Here is a 24,514-nt window from a genome sequence, read left to right on the forward strand (position 1 = left end):
GTTGAAGACAGAAATAAAAGAGGGGGATAAGTTGTAGTTTGGGAGACTAGAGGAGAGGAAGGCTAATTTGATTTTACAAATTGAGGAAATAGATGGGAAGTAGAGGGTTCTATAGATGAGGGAGATAGGGGATTAAGGATGAATTTGAAAAAGGAACTAAAGGAGACTCTATTAAGGAAGGCAATCAGCTAGAAACAAAACTCAAGAGAGAAGTAGATTAAGGAGGGGGATGGTAATACTAGGTCTTTTCATGTAATTGCTAATGGCAAAACGCGGAAGAGCTTAATCTATTTTTTAGAGATAGATGGCAATGGAGTTACAAATTAAGGGGAGATAGCAAAGGCCTTTGTGGATCATTTTAAATCAATTTATAGAAGGCCTCTTAATGAAAGGTGGTCAATTAAAGGGCTTGATTAGGAAAATGTTAGAAGCTTCTCAAGTCCAACTCTTGGAAAGAAGGTTTGAGGAAGACATTAAGAAAGTAGTATTTTCCATGGACAGATGTAAGACACCAGGCCTAGATGGATTTTCAATGGCTTTCTACCAAGGTTGTTGGAATATCATCAGGGTGGATCTAATTATAGTGCTTAAGGAATTTCATAGGAGGGGTATAATTAAACTAGGATTGAACTCTACTTTTATTACCTTAGTGTCAAGAAAAACTAATGCTAGTCATTGAAAAGACTTCGGAACAATAAGTTTAGTTACTAGCATTTATAAAATAACTGCTAAGGTGTTGTCTCTAAGGATCAAGAAAGTGCATCCTTTTTTTGTGAACGAATGGTATTTTATTAAATAGAGATAGAAATAGTACAAGCATGAAGCACCCTAATAGGAGGCACGATGTGTTACCTCCCCTTAAAGGTGGTTCCAAACCCAACTCTTTTCAGATAGAAATAGTACAAGCATGAAGCACCCTAAGCCCTAAGCCCCTTGTTTAGCTAAAGAATTTGCCAAAGCATTTGCCGATCTACTAACCCACTGAAAGCTAACTGACATGGTTCTCGTAAGCCATTTGACTTTTTTGATGATGTCCATATATCCCCAAACAATAGTTTTTGGGTCCGACACCCATCCCACTTTCACCTTAGAGTCTCCTTCAACTATCAAATTAGTCACTCCAAGTTGGTTGGAAATCTGTAGTCCTTGTACCACAGCTAATATCTTAGCTGTTTTAGAGTCTCCATAACCCACTGAACCTGAGAATAAGGACAAAATGTTGCCATCCTTATTCCTCAAGATCCCTCCTATACCCGAAGGCCTTGGATTGCCTTGACTGCTCCCATCAAAGCTCAACTTTACAACTCCTTCCGGAGGGGGTAACCAACTTGCTTGTGTTCTATTTTTCTTGGATGATGTGGAGGCCACTGCTGCCCAACTCCTTCGAAGGTCATCACTAGAGTAATCTGCAAAGAGATCAGTAGTTTTTAGCCAAAGGATTGCCCTTGTCAGTGTGCAATCCTTTATTTCAGCAATACTTCTCTCCTCCTAGAAAATTCTGGCATTTCTTTCCTCCCAAATGGTCCATAAGAGGGCTTCCCTAATACATTTCCACATTACTTTCCCTCTCTTTGTTGGCCAACCATAAAAAGACAGATCAAAAAGCAGATTTACTTCAGGAGGCAGGTTCCACCTGTACCCAAATAGCATAAAAACCCAATTCCAAATATTTACTGTAAAAGAGCAAGAAATCAGTAGATGATAACAGTCCTCATTCTGCACTTTACATAAAATGCACCAATTGGGGGACAAGCATGAATAAGGTCTCTTTTTTTGTACATTGTCCACAATATTAATTTTACCATAATACACTTCCCAACAAAAACTAGCAATTTTAGGTGGAATTGGCCTTGACCAGACTTCTTTAACTAGGAACAACAAAGGGGAAGGAGTAGAGCATAGGTATCAAGAAAGTACATCCTTCAATTATCTCTTAATTTCAAAGGACAGGCAAATTGTGGATTAAATTCTTATTGCGAATGAATGTGTAGAGGGTCAAAAAAGATCAAGGAAAAATGGAGTGGCAATCAAGTAAGACTTGGAGAAAGCTTATGATTTTGTGGACTAGGAGTTTCTAATTAACAATTTGAGAAATTGTAGTTTTGGAGATTTGTGGTGTAAGTGGATCAAGGGATATTTGCAATCTAGTCACTTCTTAGTGATTGTTAATGGGTCGGTGGTAGATTTCTTTGCAGCTATTAGAGGTCTAAGACAAGATGATCCCCTTTCCCCATTTCTTTCTACTTTGGTGGCGGATGTTCTCAATTGATTGATTTCTAGAGCTAATCAACTGCATTTATATAAAGGTTGGATGATGGGGAGGGATAGAGTTATGGTAACTCATCTTCAATTTGCACATGATTTTTGATCTTTTGTGATGGAGAGAGTATAATTGGGTTTGAGAACTTGAAATTGGTGGTGAGCCTCTTTAAAAGGATGTCCGATCTAAAAGTCATTTGGAATAAGAGTGAGCTTTTGTTGGTGTTTGTTATCCTCAAGGCAACCTACTAAAATTAGACCGCCGCCGGATGACATCAACAACCCGTACAAGTGGCAGACACCATTCTTGAAACTCGTATGGTTCAAATCAGCCTGAATTTAGGGATTTTTTTTGGTATAGGTTTCACCTCCATGTGAAATCTCTGTGATTTTTTATGATTTTTCCTAAAGGAAATTCATAAAAAATTCAAATTTGAGTTTGAGGCTGTTTCAGCGCATTTAATGGAATGTTTCTCCTTCAAACCAATTTTATTTGGCTCACTTTATATTTCTAGGAAGACAGGAAGTGGTCCCGTAATTTTTTGAACCCTAGAAATTTTTTGGTGTTTTTTCTTCTTCCTATACTTTGCAGTCCAAACTATTCTTGGGGTTGTTGTTGCATCTTTAGTCGTGTGTTGGCTCTTCCCTTGGCCTTGTTGTGTGTCGGTGGTGCATTGGAACTCTATGTGACTCTTACAATTATTCCTGGCTAAGGAATGAAAGCTTCTAAGAGTAGTCGATCAAGACTACAATCAGTCTTGAAATCAAAAGAAAAAGAACGGAGAAATTGCAGAAGAGAAGAAGAAGAGAGGAGAGAAGAGAAGAGAAGAAGCACACAAAAAGATTTTTGAAAAGAGAGGGTTGGTCTAGACATCAGCCAACCCACTCTTAATATTTATATATGTTGACTAATTGTAAAAGGGCTGAATTGCCCTTATTGCTTACATGGCAAATAAACTAATAATAAAGCTGAAATAACAAACTGAAATAACTACCAACTAACACTGACATAACTAACAAAAATATGCTACCATACGAACATAGTGGGGACCACATCAGTGGGGTCCACATCAGTGTTCTCTACACTCCCCCTCAAGTTGGGAATAAATATTTGTCATTCCCAACTTGCATAGGTTTGCCTCTAACTTCTTCCTTGGAACAGCCTTGGTGAGAAGATCTGCGAGCTGCATGCTGGAGGTGATATATGGGAGACACTTCTTGAGATGAAACCCTTTCTCTGACAAAATGTTGGTTTACTTCAATATGCTTATTTCTGTCATGTTGTACCGGATTATGATATGTATTAATAGCAGTCTGATTACCACAATACAACATTAAGGGCTTCTCATAAGTAATACCCAACTCCTCGAATAATGACTTCAGCTATAGGATTTCAGCCACACCATTAGCCATAGATCAATATTCAGCTTCAGCACTAGAACAAAAAACAACACTTTGTTTCTTACTCCTCCAGGAGACAAGGTTACCTCCTACAAAAGCACAATATCCAGAGGTAGACCTTCTATCATCAACACTCCCAGCCCAATCAGCATCTATATAAACCTCTATCTTCATGTGATCATTATTCTTGAATAATATACCTCTACCTGGACACCTCTTCAAGTATGCTAATATCCTCTCAACTGCAAGGAGGTGAGTAGTTCTAGGAGAGTGCATATACTGGTTGACAACGCTGACTGCATAACTGATGTCCGGTTGTGTGAGACAAAGATAGAGGAGTTTTCCAACTAACCGTTGGAACATAGCTTTATCTTCAAGTGGCTCTGCACCCTCTACAATGATCTTGTGATTCTGTTCAATAGGTGTATCTATAGGCTTAACACCCAACTTTCCAATTTCTTCCAATAGATCTAGAACATACTTTCTTTGAGAAACAAAAATCCCATGTTTAGATCTAGCTACCTCAACACCCAAGAAGTATCGTAGCTCTCCCAAATATTTCACCTCAAACTCTTGATGAAGGTGTTGTTTAAGAGACTCAATCTCATTGTTATCATTCCCTGTGACTACAATATCATCCACATATACAGCAAGTAAAGTCAAGGAAGAGTCCACTCTCTTAATGAACAATGTATGGTCTGACTGGGCCTGTACATAGCCGAATTTTTCAAAGGCTTGTCTAAATCTATCAAACCAAGCTCTGGGGGACTACTTTAGTCCATACAAGGCTTTATTCAACCAGCAAACCTTCTTTCCTGTCTCTGCATCATAAAATCCAGGAGGTAACTGCATGTAGACTTCTTCCTGTAAGTCTCCGTTGAGGAAGGCATTTTTAACATCCATCTGGAACAAGGGCCAAGAGTAACTGGTTGCAAGGGATAATAAAACTCTAATAGTGGTCATCTTTGCTTCTGGAGAAAAAGTCTCCAAGTAGTCTATACTATAAGTCTGAGTAAATCCCTTTGCAACTAACCAAGCCTTATACCTTTCAATGGAACCATCAGCATTATGTTTCACAGTAAATACCCATCTACATCCAACCGGTTTCTTCCCTTTAGGCTGGTCAACTAGTTCCCAAGTATTATTCCTTAGAAGAGCATCCATTTCAACCTTCATTGCATCTTTCCACTCAGGAACTGACAAGGCTTCCTGCACTGTTCTGGGGATAGGAATATCAGCAATGGATGTGAGAAAGGACCTATAAGAGGGGGACAGGCGATCATAGGACAAGAACTGGGAAATGTAGTGAGCTGTGGATGTGGTGCAACGTCGTTTTCCTTTACAGACTGCAATGGGGAGGTCAAGGTCATCCAAAGGAGGTAAGGGTGCAACAGTGGAAGATATCTCAATGGGACTTGGATCTGATAAAGGGACTGTGGTACTTGGATCTGGATCCGCAGAAGGAACTGGGGCTGGCCTGGATTGCTGATGACCGAAATCAACCTGCCTCCACCACCTGTGATAAACTCTCAAATCCTGACACCTCTGACAACCTACATCCCTCATCACTCAATGGAACAGGTAAAGGAATTTCTGATGAGTTAACCCCACTCTCACTACTCTCCCCCTGAGGAGAAACCCTAGGATAATAGAGTACATCCTCAAAGAAAGTAACATCCATAGAGACAAATCTCCTCCCAGAAGTAGGTTCATAGCAGCAATAACCCTTTTGATTTTGTGCATAACTGAGAAAAATACATTTGGAAGCCATAGGATCAAATTTGGAACGATGAGGCCCAAGAATCTGAACAAAACAAGTGCAACCAAATGTTTTAAAGGGAACAATATACAATTCTTTATCGGGGTATAGAAGGGTAAATGGAGGCTTCATGTCAAGAACCCGTGAAGGAACTCGATTAATGAGATACACTGCTGTAAGAATAGCATCTCCCCAGAAACGAATAGGCACATTAGAGTTAAACATAATGCATCTAGCCACCTCCAATATGTGCCTATTCTTCTTCTTAGCAACCCCATTCTGCTGTGGTGTATAAGGATAAGTACTCTGCTGAATAATCTCATGATCAAGCAAATAAGAGGCTAATGAGTTGGTAGAGTATTCTTTCGCATTATCAGATTTGAAGATTTTGACCCCAAACTGGGTTAAAATCATCTGATGAAAGATTTGGATCAGAGCAAGAACCTCATCTCGAGAACGCATAAGGTAAACCCAAGAAAAACGGGTATAGTCATCAACAAACAACAAGAAATATCTGTATCCCCCCAATAGCAGTGATGTAATACGGGCCCCAAACATCGGTATGCACAATATCAAAAGAATTACTACTTCTTTTATTACTCAATGAATAAGATGTTCTACAATGCTTTGCAAGCTCACAACTCTCACATCTCAAATTGGACATCTGAACAGACTCAAATAAATTTGGAAACAAACTCTTCAAAGACCGAAAGGATAAATGACCCAACCGATTATGCCAAAGCATAACCTGCCTAACAAACTGAGAAACAAAAGACTTCCTATCTTCACTATCTTCCCAATGAGAACTCTCTCCAAGCAGATAGATCCCATTCGTCTCATGGCCAGTCCCAATCACCTTCCTTGTTTCCAAGTCCCGAAAAACACATCAGTCAGGGAAAAAAGTTACTAAACAATTCTGATGCTTTGTAATGCTACTGACTGAAAGAAAGTTAGTATTAAGCTTAGGAACATGCAGAACTGAAGATAAGGAAATGGTATTAGATAACTTGATGTCTCCCTTGCTAGAAATAGGAACAAGGGAACCATCAACAATGGACACTTTATCTCTACCAGAAGATAAGTGATAGGTAGTGAACAGTGATGGCAAGCTAGTCATATGGTCAGATGCACCTGAGTCTATTACCCAACAATGTTCAGTGTTACCTGGAGCTGAAGCATGATAAGCTGAGGCCCGAGTACTTGAATAAGCAAAAGATGATGTTGGAGGAGCTGATGGCGGCTGAGATGATTGAACTGAATTGCCAACTTCCTTTTCCAACTAAGTCAGGGAAGCCCGGACAGCAGCTAGGGTGTCTAGAGGTGTGCCTTTTGTGCCTGATCAGGATGCACAATCAGTATTAACAGCCATATTAGCATTACCCCTTTTATTTTTGAGTTTTGCTAGAACTAGATAAGGGTGCAGCTTCCAACATGTGTCTTTAGTATGCTTAGGTTTCTTGCAATGTTCACACACTAGATCCCACTTGTTTTCCTTCTTTATATCCCTCTCTGTATCACCCCAGACTTAGGTTTAACTGCTGCCAAGGCTGGTGGGAAGGGCTGATGCTGCATCATAACCTTTCTCCTAGTCTCTTCACTATGCACTAAGGAGTAGGCTTGAGATAAGGTCACACTGTCCCTTGTTAGTAGTTGCTGTCTCACAATATCATAGTCAGGATTCAGACCAGCTAGGAATTCAAAAACCCTATTAGTTTCAACTTGCTTTCTATGAGTTTGTGCATCATTTTGACTTTCCCACTCAAGTGTTTGTAGGTGGTCAATTTCATGCCACAGAGATTTCAAGGTAGAGAAGTAAACCGAGATTGGTTTCTCTCCTTGCTTAAGGTTGTTAACCTCACACTTCAATTCATAAGCCCTAGCAACATTAAGGGGTTGGGAGTAAGTCTCTTTCATGACATCCCAGATTTGCTTGGCTGTTTTTGCCCACAAATAGTTCCGGCTGATATGTGGCTGCATAGAGTTGCACAACCATGTCATAACCAAATAGTTCTCCTGAACCCATTTGGTATAAGTTTGGTCCTCCTTAGCTGGTTCTTTCACATCTCCCAACAAGTAGCTCAGTTTTCCTCTACCCCCAATGGCCATCATGGCCGATTGAGCCCATTCTAAGTAGTTTGATCCATCAAACTCCATAATTGTAATCTGAAAGGCATTCTCAGACATGTTACCAGAATTGCTAGTCCCAAAAACACCTTCCCCCTGATTCTTGAACTCCATTCTTGATCAAGAATTAATAAAAAAAATCTTTTTTTAACTACTGTAATAGAAAAAGCAGCACCCAAACAACTGATAACAGCCGGCCTAGGTCTTCCAAAGAACAAAGAAAACAGAATTCTAAATGAAACAGTTCAAAATCTGATCTGAAACCAACAATAGTTCTGAATTTTAGGGTTTTCTCTCAAAACCCTAAAGGAAAAACACAGATTTTCCAGCTGCACCTCTCCAAATAAACCAAGATGATTTTTTTAAAGTTATTCTCAAGAAAAAACTTACTTTATGAAAGAAAATCTCTGGCCGCCACCTTTTGTTTGATGCAAAACCCTAATCTTGAGGATCCGAAGCTTTTTCTGATTCTTCCTGACTACTGGAACTCTCCCAGCCTTCTACAATCTTCTTAGTAGCAGCCGCACACTACCAGTAACCTCCAAGAATCAGCCGATCCTCCTTCTTTGTTGAAAAACTTCTAAACCTAGGAGATTCTCATGTAGTCAATCTAATTAGACTAACATAAGAGCTCCTAGGTCGGCTCTGATACCAAGTAGTCGATCAAGACACCAATCAGTCTTGAATTCAAAAGAAAAAGAACAAAGAAATTGCAAAAGAGAAGAAGAAGAGAGGAGAGAAGAGAAGAAGCACACAAAGAGATTTTTGAAAAGAGAGAGGGTTGGTCTAGACATCAGCCGACCCACTCTTAATATTTATATATGTTGACTAATTGTAAAAGGGCTGAATTGCCCTTATACATGGTAAATAAACTAATAATAAAGCTGAAATAACTACCAACTAACACTGATATAACTAACAGAAATATGCTGCCATATGAACACAGTGGGGACCACATTAGTGGGGCCCACATCAGTGTTCTCTACACTAAGGATGTTCACTTGTTCACGAAGTGCTTCCAGGAAACGTGGATACCTCCGTGGCATGATAACCACTATGAAACTTGATGGAACCAACTTCCTGGAATGGTCCCAATCTGCTAAGCTCACCATTGGAGGAAGAGGTAGGCTGGGTTTTATCACCGAAAAGGAAATTAAGCCTAAATTAGAAGACCCAAAGTTTACTAAATGGGAGCAAGACAATTTGATGGTAATGTCGTGGCTGGTTTGCTTCATAAAGCCACATATAGCCTGTAACTACATGTTATTATCCACTGCTAAGGATATTTAGGATAAGGTCACAAGACTCACACTACTATTCTTAAGCTAAAAACACTGCTAGGATTTATTAGCTCCATAGGGAAGCTTGTAGTTTGCGTCAGGGAGAGAGGACTGTAGCTATGTACTTCTTTTCCTTATAGTTCCTATGGGAAGAAATGGATCATTTGGAGGCCTTAGAATGGAAAGATCCAGAAGATGGGGAGTAGTACAGAAAATATGTTGAGAACAGTGTTTTAAAAGCGCAAGGTGCAAAAAAGGCGCAAGGGCCAATTTGCGCCCGAGGTGAGAGGCGCAAGGGTGCACCTTTTTGAAGCAAGGCGCAAAAATACAAAAAAATGCTAAAAAATAAAAAAAAGTTAGAAAATTCAAAAAGATGCCAAAAAATAAATAAATATTAATAAGAAATATAAACTTAAATTCTAAAATTAATGGTTTAAAAACCTATTATCTAAAATTAAAATACATAAACTTAACATGTAAAGCATATTCAAATGAAAATTTAAAAATAAAATAGTAGACGTTCAAGACTGCTATCAGTCTTGAACCCTAATGGATTTCAGGTTCGGAAATAGAAGAAAAGGTATAGAGAAGAGAGGAGAAAGAGAAGAGAGAGCAGTAGAACACAAGAGTTGAAAGGAGGAGCAGGATCTTAATGTTCTACCGCCGCCACTTTATTTAGTATTTATAGGTTATGCTCATTACATGGAAAGGACAGATCTGCCCTTAGTATTTACATAACAAATAGAACAAAATAAAACTGAAATAAATAACAACTAAAATAACCAACTGACCACCAACTAACCGTAGGATGACTAGAACACCTTCTACCCTACGAACACAGTGGAACCATAGCTGTGGGGCCCACATCATGTTCTCTACACTCCCCCTCAAGTTGGGAATAAATGTTTATCATTCCCAACTTGGAGAGATCCGCCTCTAGCTTCTTCCTTGGTACAATTTTGGTGAGGATATTTGCTAGCTGCATGTTGGATGTGATGTACGGGAGACACACTTCTTGTGATGAGACCCTCTCTCGTACAAAATGTCGATCAACTTCAATATATTTAGTTTTGTCATGCTGCACCGGATTGTGTGCTATATTAATAGCCGCTTGATTATCACAATACAGCATCAGGGGCTTCTCATACTCAATACCCAACTCCTCAAGTAGTGATCTCAGCCATAGAATTTCAGCCACTCTGTTAGCCATTGACCTGTATTCAGCTTCAGCACTAGATCGGGAGACAACACTCAGTTTTTTACTCCTCCAAGAGACAAGGTTACCTCCCACAAGAGCACAATATCCAGAGGTAGACCTTCTGTCATCAACACTCCCAGCCCAATCGGCATCCGTATAGACCTCCACCTTCATGTGGTCATTGTTCTTGAACAATATACCTTTACCCGGGCATCTCTTCAAGTATGCTAATATTCTTTCTGCTACAAGAAGGTGCGTGGTTCTAGGAGAATGCATGTACTGACTGACAACACTAACTGCATAACTGATATCTGGTCGAGTGAGGCAAAGATATAGGAGCTTTCCCACTAATCGCTGGAACATAACTTTGTCTTCAAGAGGCTCCCCACTCTCTGCACTAATCTTGTAGTTCTGTTCAATGGGTGTATCTGCAGGCTTGACACCTAACTTTCCAGTTTCCGCTAACAGATCTAGAACATATTTCCTTTGAGAGACAAAGATCCCCTGTTTAGATCTAGCAACCTCAATACCCAAAAAATACTGTATTGCACCAAGATCTTTCACCTCAAACTCTTGATGAAGGAACTGTTTGAGGGACTCAATCTCATGGTTGTCATTTCCTATCACCACAATATCATCAACATATACTACAAGTAGTATCAGAGAGGACTCCACCCTCTTCATGAACAGTGTATGATCTGACTGGGCCTGTACATAACCGAACTTCCCAAGGGCTAGTCTGAATCTATCGAACCAAGCTCTAGGTGACTGCTTCAAACCATACAATGCCTTATTGAGTCGGCAGACCTTCTTACCTGTCTCTGTATCATAGAATCCAGGAGGCAACTGCATGTAAACCTCTTCCTGCAGGTCTCCATTCAGAAAAGCATTTTTAATGTTCATTTGGTACAAAGGCCAAGTGTGGCTTGCTGCAAGAGATAATAGAACTCGAATGGTGGTCATCTTGGCTACCGGGGCAAATGTCTTCAAGTAATCTATACCATAAGTCTGGGTGAACCCTTTTGCAACTAGCCGAGCTTTGTACCTCTCAATGGAGCCATCCACATTGTGCTTCACAGTAAATACCCATCTGCATCCAACTAGTTTCTTTCCTTTGGGCAGATCAACTAGCTCCCAGGTATTATTTTTCAACAGGGCATCCATTTCAACTTGCATTGCACCTCTTCACTCCGAGACTGATAGGGCTTCTTGCACTGTTCTTGGAATAGGGACATTAGCAACGGAAGTAAGGTAGGACCTGTAGGAGGGAGATAGGCGATCATAGGATAAAAACTGGGAAATGCAGTGGGCTGTAGATGTGGTGCAATGCCGTTTTCCTTTACGGATGGCAATGGGAAGGCCAAGGTCGTCTGCAGGAGGTGAAGTGGCAACAATGGAAGGAGTCTTTGTGGGCCCTGGGAGTGTAATACCTGGACTTGGAGCCGCAGAAGAGGTTGGAGCTGGCCTGGACTGATGATGACCGAGATCAACCTACCTGCATCGCCTATGATAGATTCTCAACTCCTGATCCCTTTGACCACCCTCACTACTGCAACCCTCATCACCCAATGGAATAGGTAAAGGAACAACCCCAAAAGTATTAACCCTACCCTCACTGCGCTCCCCCTGAAGAAAAGGACCCAAATCCCCACTCTCACTACTCTCCCCCTGAGGAGAAACCCGAGAATAAAAGGGTGTCTCTTCAAAGAAAGTGACATCCATGGAGACAAACTTCTTCCCTGAGATAGGATCATAGCAGCAATAACCCTTCTGAGTTTGTGCATAACCAAGAAAGATGCATTTGGAGGCCTTTGGTTCGAACTTGGAGTGATGGGGTCCGAGAAGCTGAACAAAACAGGTACAACCAAATGTTTTAAGGGGAACAATAAACAACTCCTCATTTGGGTATAGAAGGGAAAAATGAGGTTTCATATCAAGAACCCGGGAAGGAACCCGATTAATAAGATATATCGCCGTGAGGATAGCATCACCCTAGAAGCGAATAGGGACATTGGAGGTAAACATAATACTTCTAGCCACCTCCAAGATGTGCCTATTCTTCCTTTCTGCAACCCCATTCTGCTGAGGTGTATGAGGGCAAGTGCTCTGGTGGATAACCCCATGATTAAGAAGGTAAGATGCCAATGGCTTAGCAAAGTATTCCTTTGCATTATCAGATCTAAGAACTTTGATCTTGGCATCAAACTGGGTTAGGATCATTTGGTGGAAGTTTTGGGTTAGGGCAGCAACCTCATCTAGTGAACGCATAAGATAAACCCAAGAAAACCGAGTATGGTCATCAACAAATAACAAAAAATATCTGTACCCACCCATAGAAGGGATGTGATATGGCCCCCAAACATCAGTATGCACAATATCAAAAGAACTATTACTCCTTTTATTACTCAATGAATAAGAGTTTCTACAATGTTTAGCAAACTCACAACTTTCACATTTCAACTGGGACAACTCAACAGACTCGAACAAAGTAGGGAACAGACTCTTTAAGGACTGAAAAGACAAATGACCCAATCGGTTATGCCAAAGCATAACCGGACTCACAATCTGAGAAACAAGTGACTTCTTATCCACTGACTCTTCCCGACGAGAACTCTCCCCGAGCAGATAGATCCCATTCGTCTCACGGCCAGTCCCAATCACCTTCTTCGTCTCCAGGTCCTGAAAAACACATCGGTCAGGGAAGAAAGTTACTAAGCAGTTCATATGTCTGGTAATACTACTAACTGAAAGAAGGTTAGTATCAAGTTTAGGGACATGCAAGACAGAAGACAAGGAGATAGTATCCAACAGTTTGATGTCACCCTTGCTAGAAATGGGGACAAGAGAGCCATCAGCAATAGATACTTTATCCCTGCCAGAAGATAAATGATAAGTGGTAAACAATGAAGGCAAGCTAGTCATATGGTCGGATGCACCTGAATCTATTACCCAACAGGGTTCAGTAGTACCTGGAGCTGAAGCATGGTAGGCTGAGGCTCGAGTACCTGAATGTGCGAAAGAAGATGTAGTAGGGGCTGATGGTGACTGCGGTGACTGAGCTGAGTTCCCAACTTCCTTTTCCAACTGTATTAGAGCAGCCCGAACTGCAGCTAAGGTCTCTAAGGGTGTGCCTCTTGTGCCAGATGAGGATGCTGAATCAGTAGGCACGGCCACATGAGCATTACCCTTCTTGCTTCTCAACTTTGCCGGGACCAAATGAGGATGCAACTTCCAACATGTTTCTTTGGTGTGTTTAGGTTTCTTACAATGCTCACATACCACATCCCTTTTATCTTCCTTCTTCCTGTCTCTCTCTGAATCACCCCCTGATTTGGGTTTAACAGCTGCAAGGGCCGGCGTAAGAGGCTGAGGTTGCATCATGACTTTCCTCCTGGTCTCTTCACTATGCACTAAGGAGTATGCCTGAGAGAGGGTCACACTGTCTCTAGTCAAAATCTGTTGCCGCACAATATCATACTCTGAATTCAGGCCAGCTAGAAACTCAAACACCTTGTTTGTCTCGATGTGCTTTCTATGGGTTTGTGCATCTTTGGGACTCTCCCACTCAAGAGTCTCTAAGTGATCAATCTCATGCCACAAGGACTTCAAAGTAGAGAAGTAGACCGAAACCGGTTTCTCTCCTTGTTTAAGAGTATTCACTTCACATTTCAATTCATATGCTCCGGCAACATTAAGGGGTTGGGAGTAAGTTTCTTTCATAACATCCCATATCTCCTTGGCTGTCTTTGCCCACAAGTAATTTCGGCTGATATGAGGCTGCATAGAATTACACAGCCATGTCATAACCAAGTAGTTTTCTTGGACCCACTTGGTATACATGGTGTCTCCCTTGGAGGGTTCTTTCACATCTCCCAAGAGATACCCTACTTTACCCCTTCCCCCAATAGCCATCATGGCTGATTGGGCCCATTCCAAATAGTTTGATCCATCAGATCTTACAGTTGTAATTTGAAAACCTATCTCAGAAACACCACCATAACTGCTGTTCCCAAAACTGCCTTCTGCCTGATTCTTAAACTCCATTTCGGTCAAGAACCAGTAGTCTCAAAAAATAGGGTTACTACAGTCAAAAACAGCATTTGGACTATCAATCACAGTAAAAAAAATCAGAATAGAACCAATCTGTATTCACGGTATATGTGCATGAAACAGGTATAAGTCTGATCTGAAACCAATTAGCAGACACAACAGCAACAGTCCATACAGTTTTCACCCCTTAGAATAGTTTGAAACTCCCAAAAAAAAATCTGAAAACAGCTTGGAGAATAATCTGATATGCTGAAGCAGAATTAGGGTTTTAATCAGTCCTTAAAAGAAAATTCTCAGCCGCACATTCCAGGCAGTACCGTACGGATAAGACTTGTAGTAGGGTTAATATGAAACCCTAAAACTGATCAATGTTGAGGAGAGAATTTAAGAAAAACTTCACAGGTAGATCACAAGGTTCGGCCCAGCATTAGGGTTTGCCGCAGGGTTAAGACATAACCCTAGAGAATAGAAGAAAGAAAACCCTAGAGTGGTTCGGCCGCCCTTTCTAGATAGGTCCAACCTATCTTCTCTGATAGTACTTCTCTCAGAAAATAAAAACTTACAAGAGAATGCTGTTCGCTGCCTTCCAAGGTTACCCGAACCCTAGCCTTCTCTGATTCTTCCTGATCACCAACACTCTGCAACCGTGGCAAATCTTCAAACAGCTGCTAAACTCTTTGGCGATCTCCAAGAATCAGTCAACGAACTCTACTTTCTCATCTTCCAGCCTTAGATGGTTCTCATGTGGTCGGCTGGACTAAACTCACATGAGAAACCCTAGCTCTGATACCAAGTAGACGTTCAGGACTGCTATCAGTCTTGAACCCTAATGGATTTCAGGTTCGGAAATAGAAGGTATAGAGAAGAGAGGAGAAAGAGAAGAGAGAGCAGAACACAAGAGTTGAAAGGAGGAGCAGGATCTTAATGTTCTGCCGCCGCCACTTTATTTAGTATTTATAGGTTATGCTCATTACATGGAAAGGACAGGTCTGCCCTTAGTATTTACATAACAAATAGAACAAAATAAAACTGAAATAAATAACAACTGAAATAACCAACTGACCACCAGCTAACCCTAGGATGACTAGAACACCTACCCTACGAACACAATGGGACCATAGCCGTGGGGCCCACATTAGTGTTCTCTACAAAAGTCAAACATATAAAACATTTTTAAGCATGTAAAGCCCACAATCTCTTTTCCTCCTTAATTGTAATAGTTCAAGTAGCTAACGTGATGTAAAACATATTACATTCCTGATTCTAGGAGTCGCCTTTGTACCACACCCTTCGAGGCAAGCCCAAACAGAGTTCATGCACTTGTACTCCACTAGAGTTCATGCACTTGTACTCCACCAACTGCAAGTATTTCTTGAAGAAAAGAAAGTCATCCACCAGAGTTCATGCACTTGTACTCTATAACAGAATGAGGTTGTTGAGGGAAAGAATAGACAAGTTGAAGTTGCTAGAGGGTTGTTGTTCCAAACTCATGTTTCCACTCGGTTTTGGGGAGATGCTATTGAGACGGTTGTGTACCTCATTAATCGACTTCCATCAAGGAGTCTCAAACTTCAATCTCTTTATCAACTTCTTTTTCCTGATGAGCCACCTTTTAGTCTCCCCCTTTCATCAAGGAGCTTCAAACTTCAATCTCCTCATCAACTCTTTTTTCCTGATGAGCCACCTTTTAGTCTCCCTCTTAGGGTCTTTGGTTGCCTCTGCTTTGTTCATGATATGAGTCCCTCTAGACACAAATTTAATCCTAAGTCTATCAGATGTGTTTTCCTTGGTTATTCTCCTGTTCAAAAAGGGTATCGCTGCTTTGATTCTGAATCTAGAAGGAGATATGTTTCTAAGGATGTCACATTCATTGAGTCCTCCACCTTTTTCTAGCCATCTCGTCCTTCTCTTTAGGGGGAAAATGTCAGTGAAGATCAGACTCCCTTTTGTCTTCTTGTTTTGGACTCATCTCCTACTTCCAATCTATCTTCTATTACTATTACTTCACCTCCTCCTCCCCCTCCTGTGTATCATCCTCAGTCTTGGCAACAGTTTTTTATTAGGCAATAGAAAAAGGTGGCTCCTAATGCTGAATGTCCATCACAATCTAAACACCTTGGACTCAAGTAACCTTGATCCTACTCCTCTTGAACCTACTGATGCTCCTATCATTGAACCTGACCTTGATCTTCCCATTGCCATCCGCAAGGGAAAGAGAAAGTGCACCAACTATCCCATCACCAATCATGTTTCCTATGATTCTCTCTCACCCTCTTATTGTGCCTATATCTTAGTTATCAGTTCTGTTTCAATTCCTCATAGTGTTACAGAGGTAGTGCAATCACCTCATTGGAAAGAAACTATGAACCTAGAGATGGATGCCCTCATAAAGAACCAAACTTGGGAGCTTGTTTCTATTCCCAAGGATAAATTTATAGTTGGATGTAAGTGAGTGTACACAGTCAAACACAAGGCTGATGGCTCTGTTGAAAGATAAAAAGATACCACTAGTAGCCAAAGGATATATTCAGATTAATGGCATTGATTATCAGGAAATGTTTGCTCCAGTGGATAAAATGAGTTCTATCCGTGTGATTTTGTTTCTTGTGGCACACTTCTCTTGGCGTTTATATCAAATGGATGTGAAAAATGCCTTTCTTAGTGGAGACCTACAGGAGGAACTTTATATGGACTTGCCACTAGGAGTGGGCCTTCCTAATAGTGAGGGAAAGGCTTGTCGCTTAAAGAAGCCCCTATATGGACTCAAACAATCTCCTAGAGCTTGATTTGATAGATTCAGAAGAGCAATCTTGACAATTGAGTTCTCTCAATCTTAGGTTGATCATACTTTGTTCATAAGAAGGCATGATGATCAAGTGACCATGCTAACAATTTATGTAGATGATATTGTTTCGACTGGAGATGATGACTTCTCTGGAATCTCTCAATTGAAATCCTTTCTTGTCTTTGAGTTTGAAATCAAGGACCTTGGTGATCTTAAATACCTTTTGGGAATTGAGGTAGCAAGATCAAAGAAGAGTATTTTCATTTCTCAAAGAAAATATGTTCTTGACTTGCTCCAAGATGTTGGGAAATTGGGGTGTAAACCAGTTGGAACCCCCAATTGATCCTAACTACAAATTGAATGCCACAAATGGAGATGTTCTTCTAGATAGAGAAGTCTAACAAAGATTGGTTGGTCGTCTTCTTTATATATATGTTTGACAAGACTAGATATATCCTATGCAGTTAATGAACCTCTCACATGTAAGTTGTCAATAGGATTCTCGCTTACTTGAAGGGGTGCTTGGCAAAGGAATGTTATACTCCAATCATGGGCATTTGAAGATTGAGGCCTATACAAATGTAGATTGGGCAGGGTCAATGGACGACAAAAGATCTACTTCTGGCTACTATACCTTAGTTGCGGGCAATGTGATATCGTGGAGGAGAAAGAAGCAATCCGTTGTTGCTCTCTCTAGTGCAGAGGCAGAATACAAGGCAATGGCTCATGGGGTTTCAGAGTTGCTATGGTTGAAGATCTTGTTAACGGAAATGGGAATTCCAACAGAAAATCCTATGAAACTTTACCATGAGAAATGGGTAGCTATTAACATTGCTCATAATCCTATTCAGCATGATTATACAAAACATATTGAAGTGGATAGGCATTTCACCCGAGAGAAAATTGATAGTGGAGAAATTTTCCTACCCTTTGTAAGATGTAAGGATCAAATTGCTAACTGCTTTACTAAAGGAGTTCACAACCCAAAGTTCGTTAATAACCTAGGCAAGCTGGGCATGATAGATATCTATGCTTAGCTTAAGGGGGAGTGTTGAGAATATGCAATATGGTGAAAGGGTCTTTTTTGAGTTTTTCATTTCTCCTTTGTATTTGGGCGCTCAAGTAAGGGAAAACTTGTACTTTCAACAAAATTATAAAGTTTTTGTCTCTGGTGTGACTCGAGACAAACCTTTGTAACCTTCTTCTTCTCTTATCCTCCTTTCTCTTCCTTTGTTTTTGGACTTCACCTTAAACAACTCCTTCCTTTCATGTGAAAGAAGTTTGGTGTGTTTCTATCCCCCCAAAAGTTGATGTTTTTTGTTGGGAAGTTTATCGTGGATGCATCAATACTTGTGACATGTTGCAAAGGAAAAGACCAAATTGGTTCTTGTCCCCCAACTAGTGTTTTTTTTGTAAGTTGAGTGGTGAGATTTCTTATCAACTCTTAATCTTCTGTCCCTTTGTTTGTTGTATTTGGGAATGGTTTTGCTCTCTTTTTGATTGTAGGTGGAACCCTCCTCCTAGTTTGGATAAACTCTTTAGCCCTTCTTTTCTGAGGAGCACAAAAAGAAAAGACGGGATTTTATGGAGATGCACAAGGGTAGCGGTAATTTGGATAGTTTGGGAGGAGAGGAACACAAGAATTTGGGGAAAAAGAGAAGAATAAGGAGGCGATAATTGAGATTGTAATATTAAGAGTGGCACACTGGGAGGAGAGTGAAAAATTTTTCAGATTATACAATGGAGGACTTCTTCAAGAATTGGGGGTCAACAACTGACTCTTCCTCTAGGCCACAAAAAATCCTTGACGTTTGGTCACCCCTAGTTGGTGGTTAGATGAAATTGAATTTTGATGGGAGCAATTTGGGCAACGTTGGTCCTTCTGGAATTGGGGGAGTGATAAGAGATGAGGGTGGTACTATATGTGGGTTGTATTCGAAACCAATTGAATAGGGTGATTTAGTTAGGGCAGAACTTATGGATGTTGTTTATGGGATAATAAAAAGCTATAGATATGGGACTCACAAGATTGGTTACTAAGGGGATTCAAAGTTTTTAGGTTAAAGGAAGGTAAGGGGGTGGTTTAGCAATATAGAAATGAATTTTGGACGCCTCAAGTGGTTCTCAAGAAACATGAACATTCAAGTAAGATGGGTAAGAAGATTTGCTAATGGCCTGGCAGATGGTTTATCTAAGCAAGGATTTCATAAACAGCAAATGTATTGGGTTGAATTATAATAGGGTGGGGTGTTATTGCTGCTGTAAAGGGTTTTCAGATTTCACAACCTCTCTTTTTCTTTTCAAGTAATTAACAAAATTTGTGTTGCTGATAAAACATGATGATAGTACAAAAAAAAAAATGAAATCTCATAATGTGCATCAAGTTTCAATCAAGGACAAGGTGTAAGAGCATAGACATGCAACTCAGTACAGACCCCGTTTAATCTATACTGAACCGAAACCCAATTGGCCTAGTCCAATGATCTAGGTTAAAAATAGTTACTCAGCACAAGTTATAACTTATAACAGTAGTGTGAGCTCAGGTCAGTGGCTGGCAGCTAGTCACCCTTGTTGACATGGCCTAGTTACAGAAAGATTCCAGAAATTTCTTTAAAAAAAGAGAAAATATATTATAAATCCATTCCAGCACAAAGGGGGGAACTCTCTCTCTCTCTCTCTCCTCCACTTGATCCCTCTCTGGAGGGTATATAGCGCAGCCCATTCAGGGGTCTAGCCACTTTCTCTCCTCCCTAACCAAAATCAATCATATCTCCTCAGACTTCTTAGATACAAGGACGGGCATCTTCTCAAGTTTAGTTGTATATAATATAAAAAATCCATTACCCAATGTTGATCCCAGCTATTTGAGGTCTTGAAGAGGTGGACTTGATAAGGACCCAAGTATGGCTATATATGATATTTGTTGAGAATGTTTTAGGCAAGGGCTTTTTGGTCTTTTCATGTGTATTTGTATTTGCATGCCCATGTGAGGGCTTTCTTGTAATTTTTTCTCTCTCAATATAAATATCATGTTTAAGAGAGTGAATGGTAACAAACTAACACGTAACAAAACCCTAGATATTGTAACTATTATCACTTAAAAAACATTATATCCATTTTGAGAAAATATTTGAGTTACCATTAATGACAATTAGAAATCAAGAGCAATATTCGTCAAATTACCATGAGAAATCTATAGGTTCGAAAGAAAATGCAACATACAAATGACAGAAGTTCCAAGGTTTTACCATGCATTCTCTTGACAAACCGTTCAAATTCCAAAAAGTTGTCTCTCTCCATGAGATGTGGGCCTAGCCTGAGGTATGTGAATGCTGATAGATGCCTTCCATCTGGATCATTTAATGGTTTGGAATTTTCCAATATTTTGTTGTAGCCTTCTCTATCATGGCAAGGAAGAGCATTCTCACTAGCCACAGGTATGGAAACATCCCATGCAGCATTGAGTACCTGAAAATGGATAGCATTCACAGAATGAAGATTCTTTTGTTCACTAATGATTTTTTTTTTTTTTTTAGATCAATTGTTGACTAATTATTTTGGCAAGGAGCCGTGGCTTCTCATAAAGAAGGAAGAATGAAAAAACAAGAGAAAAAATAGCATTTTTTTTAGACAATGATGTTGATTTTATTTGACAATAGTTGACTGATTTCAGCACGACAAAAAATGGATTTAATTTAGTAAAATAATAGAAAGAAGGTAGGAGGAAGTGAGGAAGTCAAGAGGAAGAATAGAAGAAGAATACGAAAGAAAGACTGGAGAAAAACAGAACAGTTCATGGGGTTCCAACTTCCAAGGAATCCCCACTTCTTTTTATACTTTAAGTATAATTTAAACTGAAATTACAATGATGCCCTTTTAGTATGTGGCCCATTGGGCCCACAAAAGAACTAATAAAGAATTAATAGAACAAATGTAATACATAAAACTAGCCCAGGCCTGTTCGGCCTATCAACAATAATAATAAAAAAGAAAGAAAAAGAAAATAGCATCTTCAGAAATGTACATATAAAAAACAAAGTCCAGAAAAAAGAACACTTTCAATGTTGGGTATAACTATGCATTAATAAGTGTTAGAGCTAGCCAAATAAGGGTAGATTAGTCATTTTATTTCTTTTAAGCTATGTGCTTATGTGGCATTTTAATAGAGACTTTCTGTCCCATACTTAAGTGGGGCAGTTTAGTCTTTATACAACTAGTTAGAGGCTAATCTAAAATATGGTCGACTGATAGGGTTTACCCATCAGAATCGACTGTTCTTCTTCTTCCTCCTCCCTTCTCTCTACTGGTTCGAACTCCTTAGCACAGATGTTAAACATGGTATCAGAGCCATAAACAAAGGAGAAGAAGGCTGCGACTTCAAGGTTTCCATCCTGCGACTTCAAGTTCTTTCTCCCTCTTCTTTTTTCTTCTCTGGGCTGTGAATCTGAGCGCTAGTTGTGTGGTGGTGCTTGCGGTGTTTACCCTCTACTGAACCATTTCAAGAGGGTTTGTGTGTGGTTGCTCGAGTGGTTACATTGCTGTTATGGTGACTACTATTTCTAGGTTGTTAGTAGTGGTGTGAACAGAATTTTTGTGTGGTTGCTTGAGTGTTGTGTTGTTGTAATGATGCCTAATATTTCTGGGGTGTCAGTAGTGGTGTGAACAGAAAGAAAAAAAAAAATTGTGCTGAAAGAAGTGGCTGAATAGCCTTCATCAATGTTCTAATCTGGATGGTAGCCAAATCTGGTTAAAACATCCAGTTCTTAACCTGAATGTTACTCTACATCAAATGTTGATTGTGACTAGTTGTGAGATTGTTATCAGTGTGCTGTAGTGTTGCCTTGACAGCAGTATTTGGTTGGTGTTTGAGAATCCAGCATTAGAGATAGCAGTGGGGGGACATAATGGCAGCAACAGGAGATGGTTCTAGCGATTAGAAACTGAGTGTGGTGATCCCCTCCAACTATTTGGGTGTGCAGATGACTTCCATTAAACTTAATGGTGAGAATTATGTGCCATGGGCCAAGTCAGTGGAAGTTTTCCTCAAGGCAAAGAGGAAAGTGAAACACGTGAAGGAAGATAAACCATCAGCTGACTCTCCAGGGTTTGATGACTGGGAACAGGAAGATGCCCAAATTATGACATGGTTATGGAATAGTATGAAACCCAAAATAAGTGCCAACTTTATGTTCTTAGATACAGCTAAGGACATATGGGAACATGCCAAGAAGTTTTATTCTGGGCAGGATAATACTACAAGGGTATATCAGCTCTATCAGGAGTATTTTGATCTACAACAAGGGAATAAAACCCTAGAGGAGTACTATGCCAGTATGAAGAACCTCAAAAATGAACTCAATGTTTATCATCCCCTCACTCCAGATGTCAAGGTTCAGCAACAACAAAGGGAGCAACTAGATGTCACTAGGTTCTTAGTGGGGTTAAAATCAGAGAATGAACCAGTTAGGGCCCAAATATTGGGAGGCTCTACTCTTCCTACACTTGAGGAAGTTTTTGCACTGCTTCGCAAGATTTCTTTGGGATCTATAGAGAATCCCACACCATCTGACAGATCAGCATTTGTGATAGCCAGAAGAGGTGGACGTGGTACTAGAGGGGGAGAACATGCCTCCCTGGATTATTGACTCTAGAGCCTCTGATCACATGACTAGGACTCCAGGTGTGTTCTCTTCCCTCTTTGAAACTTCCACATCTCAAATTGTTACCCTTGCCAATGGTTCCTCTTCTCCCATCTGTAGTGTTGGTAATGTTGACATGGCTTCTCTTTCTTTATATATGCACCTAAATTTCCATTCAATCTTATGTCTGTCAGTAAATTAACTAAGACTCTTAATTGCTCTATTACATTTTCCCCTTCCTTTTGTGTTTTTCAGGATCTCAAGATGGGGAAGAAGATTGGTGGGGGGCATGAGGCCGGTGGATTGTATTACCTTGACGATGGTGGATCGTCAGTTGCACTTCAGACTTCACTCACTCCTCTACAATGGCATTGTCGACTGGGACATCCATCTCTCAAGGCACTCAAGATACTGGTTCCGTCTTTGAGTCATTTGTTGTCTTTACAGTGTGAGTCGTGTTAGTATGGGAAACATCGTCGGGTTCCCTTCAGTCCTAGGGTTGATAGTCGTCGTATGTTGAGTCATTTTGCTTTGGTTCATTCAGATGTTTGGGGTCCGATTAAAATAGAGTCTTGTAATGGTTACAAGTATTTTGTCACTTTTATTGATGATTGTTCAAAGATGACATGGATTTATTTAATGAAAGAAATGAGTGAATTATTTTCCATTTTTCAAAAATTCCATGCTGAAATACGTACACAATTTGGTGTTCCAATCAAAGTTATTCGTTCAGATAACAATCGCAAATACTTTCTTACTTCCTTTCAACAGTATTTAGAACAGCATGGCATCATTCATCAAACTTCATGTGCATCCACTCCTTAGCAAAATGGGGTGGCTGAACAAAAGAACCATCATCTCCTTGAAACTGTTCGGTCTATTCTTCATCATATGAGTATTCGTAAACGATTTTGGAGCGATGTTGTACTTACTGCTTGTTTCCTTATTAATCGGATGCCTCATTCATTCTTCATGGTCGGTCTCCCTTTTCTATTTTGTTCCCCACCTTGTCTCCCTTTCCCTTAACACCCCAAGTCTTTGGCTTTGTGTGCTTTATTCACAATTTGAGTCCTGGGATAGACAAGTTGGATGCACGCTCTATTAAGTGTGTCTTTCTTGGCTACTCTCGGACCCAGAAAGGGTATAAGTGTTACAATCCCATTACTCGGAAGTGCTATGTTTGTCATGATGTCACCTTTTTTGAGTCTGTCCCCTTCTTCTCGGGACCTGAAGTATCGGTATCTCCACCTTTGCTTCCTCTTCCTCTTCCAGTTCGTGATCCCGTTCTGGTTGTTCTAGTTGGGGCTGATCCTTCATCTCCTCCAGTGCAGATCCCTATTGAACGACCACCGATCCGACACGTGTATACTCATCAAAAGACATTGGCTCCTCCTCCAGCTTCTACCTTGTCTGCGGATCCTGTTGTTGCTCCTGTCCCAGCACCTTCAGGACTTGATCTTCCCATTGCTTTATGGAAAGGTAAATGTAGTTGTACCCTCCATCTCATTTCCAATTTTGTTTCAGTCTCTCGCCTTTCCGCTTCACATCGCCAATTTGTTTCACTATTGTCATCTATTTCTATACCTAAGAATGTCCAGGAGGTTCTTACCTCACCTGGGTGGCGGCAGGCAATGGAAGAGGAACTCTCTGCCCTTCAACATACTCAAACGTGGGAGCTCACTACTCTTCCTCCCGGTAAGCACGTTGTGGGTTGTAAATGGGTGTATACTATTAAATACTTGCCAGATGGTAGTGTGGAGCGTCTGAAGGCCAGACTTGTTGCTAAAGGTTATTCACAGTTGTATGGGGTGGACTATATGGAAACCTTCTCTCCAGTGGTTAAGATTGGCTATGTCTGTGTCTTAATTTCCCTGGCCGTTATGTATGATTGGCCCTTGTTTCAACTTGACATTAAAAATGCCTTCCTTCATGGTGACCTTGTGGAGGAGGTATATATGGAGCAACCACCTGATTGTTGCTCAGGGGGAGGATGGTAAGGTGTGCAGATTGAAAAAGGCA

At 40.4% G+C, this 24,514-nt stretch overlaps 1 protein-coding gene across 3 annotated transcripts in view; it reads right to left on the reverse strand.

Annotated features, from left to right (window-relative positions):
- The window catches only part of LOC104586384 (beta-amylase 2, chloroplastic-like), a 57,905-nt gene that overhangs the window by 5,070 nt on the left and 28,321 nt on the right, over window positions 1-24,514 (reverse strand). For all 3 annotated transcript variants that reach the window (XR_733447.3, XM_088889509.1, XM_010243599.3), the window contains one exon: window positions 20,105-20,324. Coding sequence is in view for 2 of the 3 variants with exons in the window: in XM_088889509.1 (XP_088745635.1) it covers window positions 20,105-20,324 (220 nt within the window). In the remaining variant the exon portion in view is untranslated. The remainder of the gene's footprint in view (window positions 1-20,104; window positions 20,325-24,514) is intronic.

The sequence above is a fragment of the Nelumbo nucifera genome, chromosome 6 (assembly GCF_055504915.1).
Source record: "Nelumbo nucifera cultivar China Antique chromosome 6, China Antique-T2T, whole genome shotgun sequence".
NCBI classification, from domain to species: domain Eukaryota; kingdom Viridiplantae; phylum Streptophyta; class Magnoliopsida; order Proteales; family Nelumbonaceae; genus Nelumbo; species Nelumbo nucifera.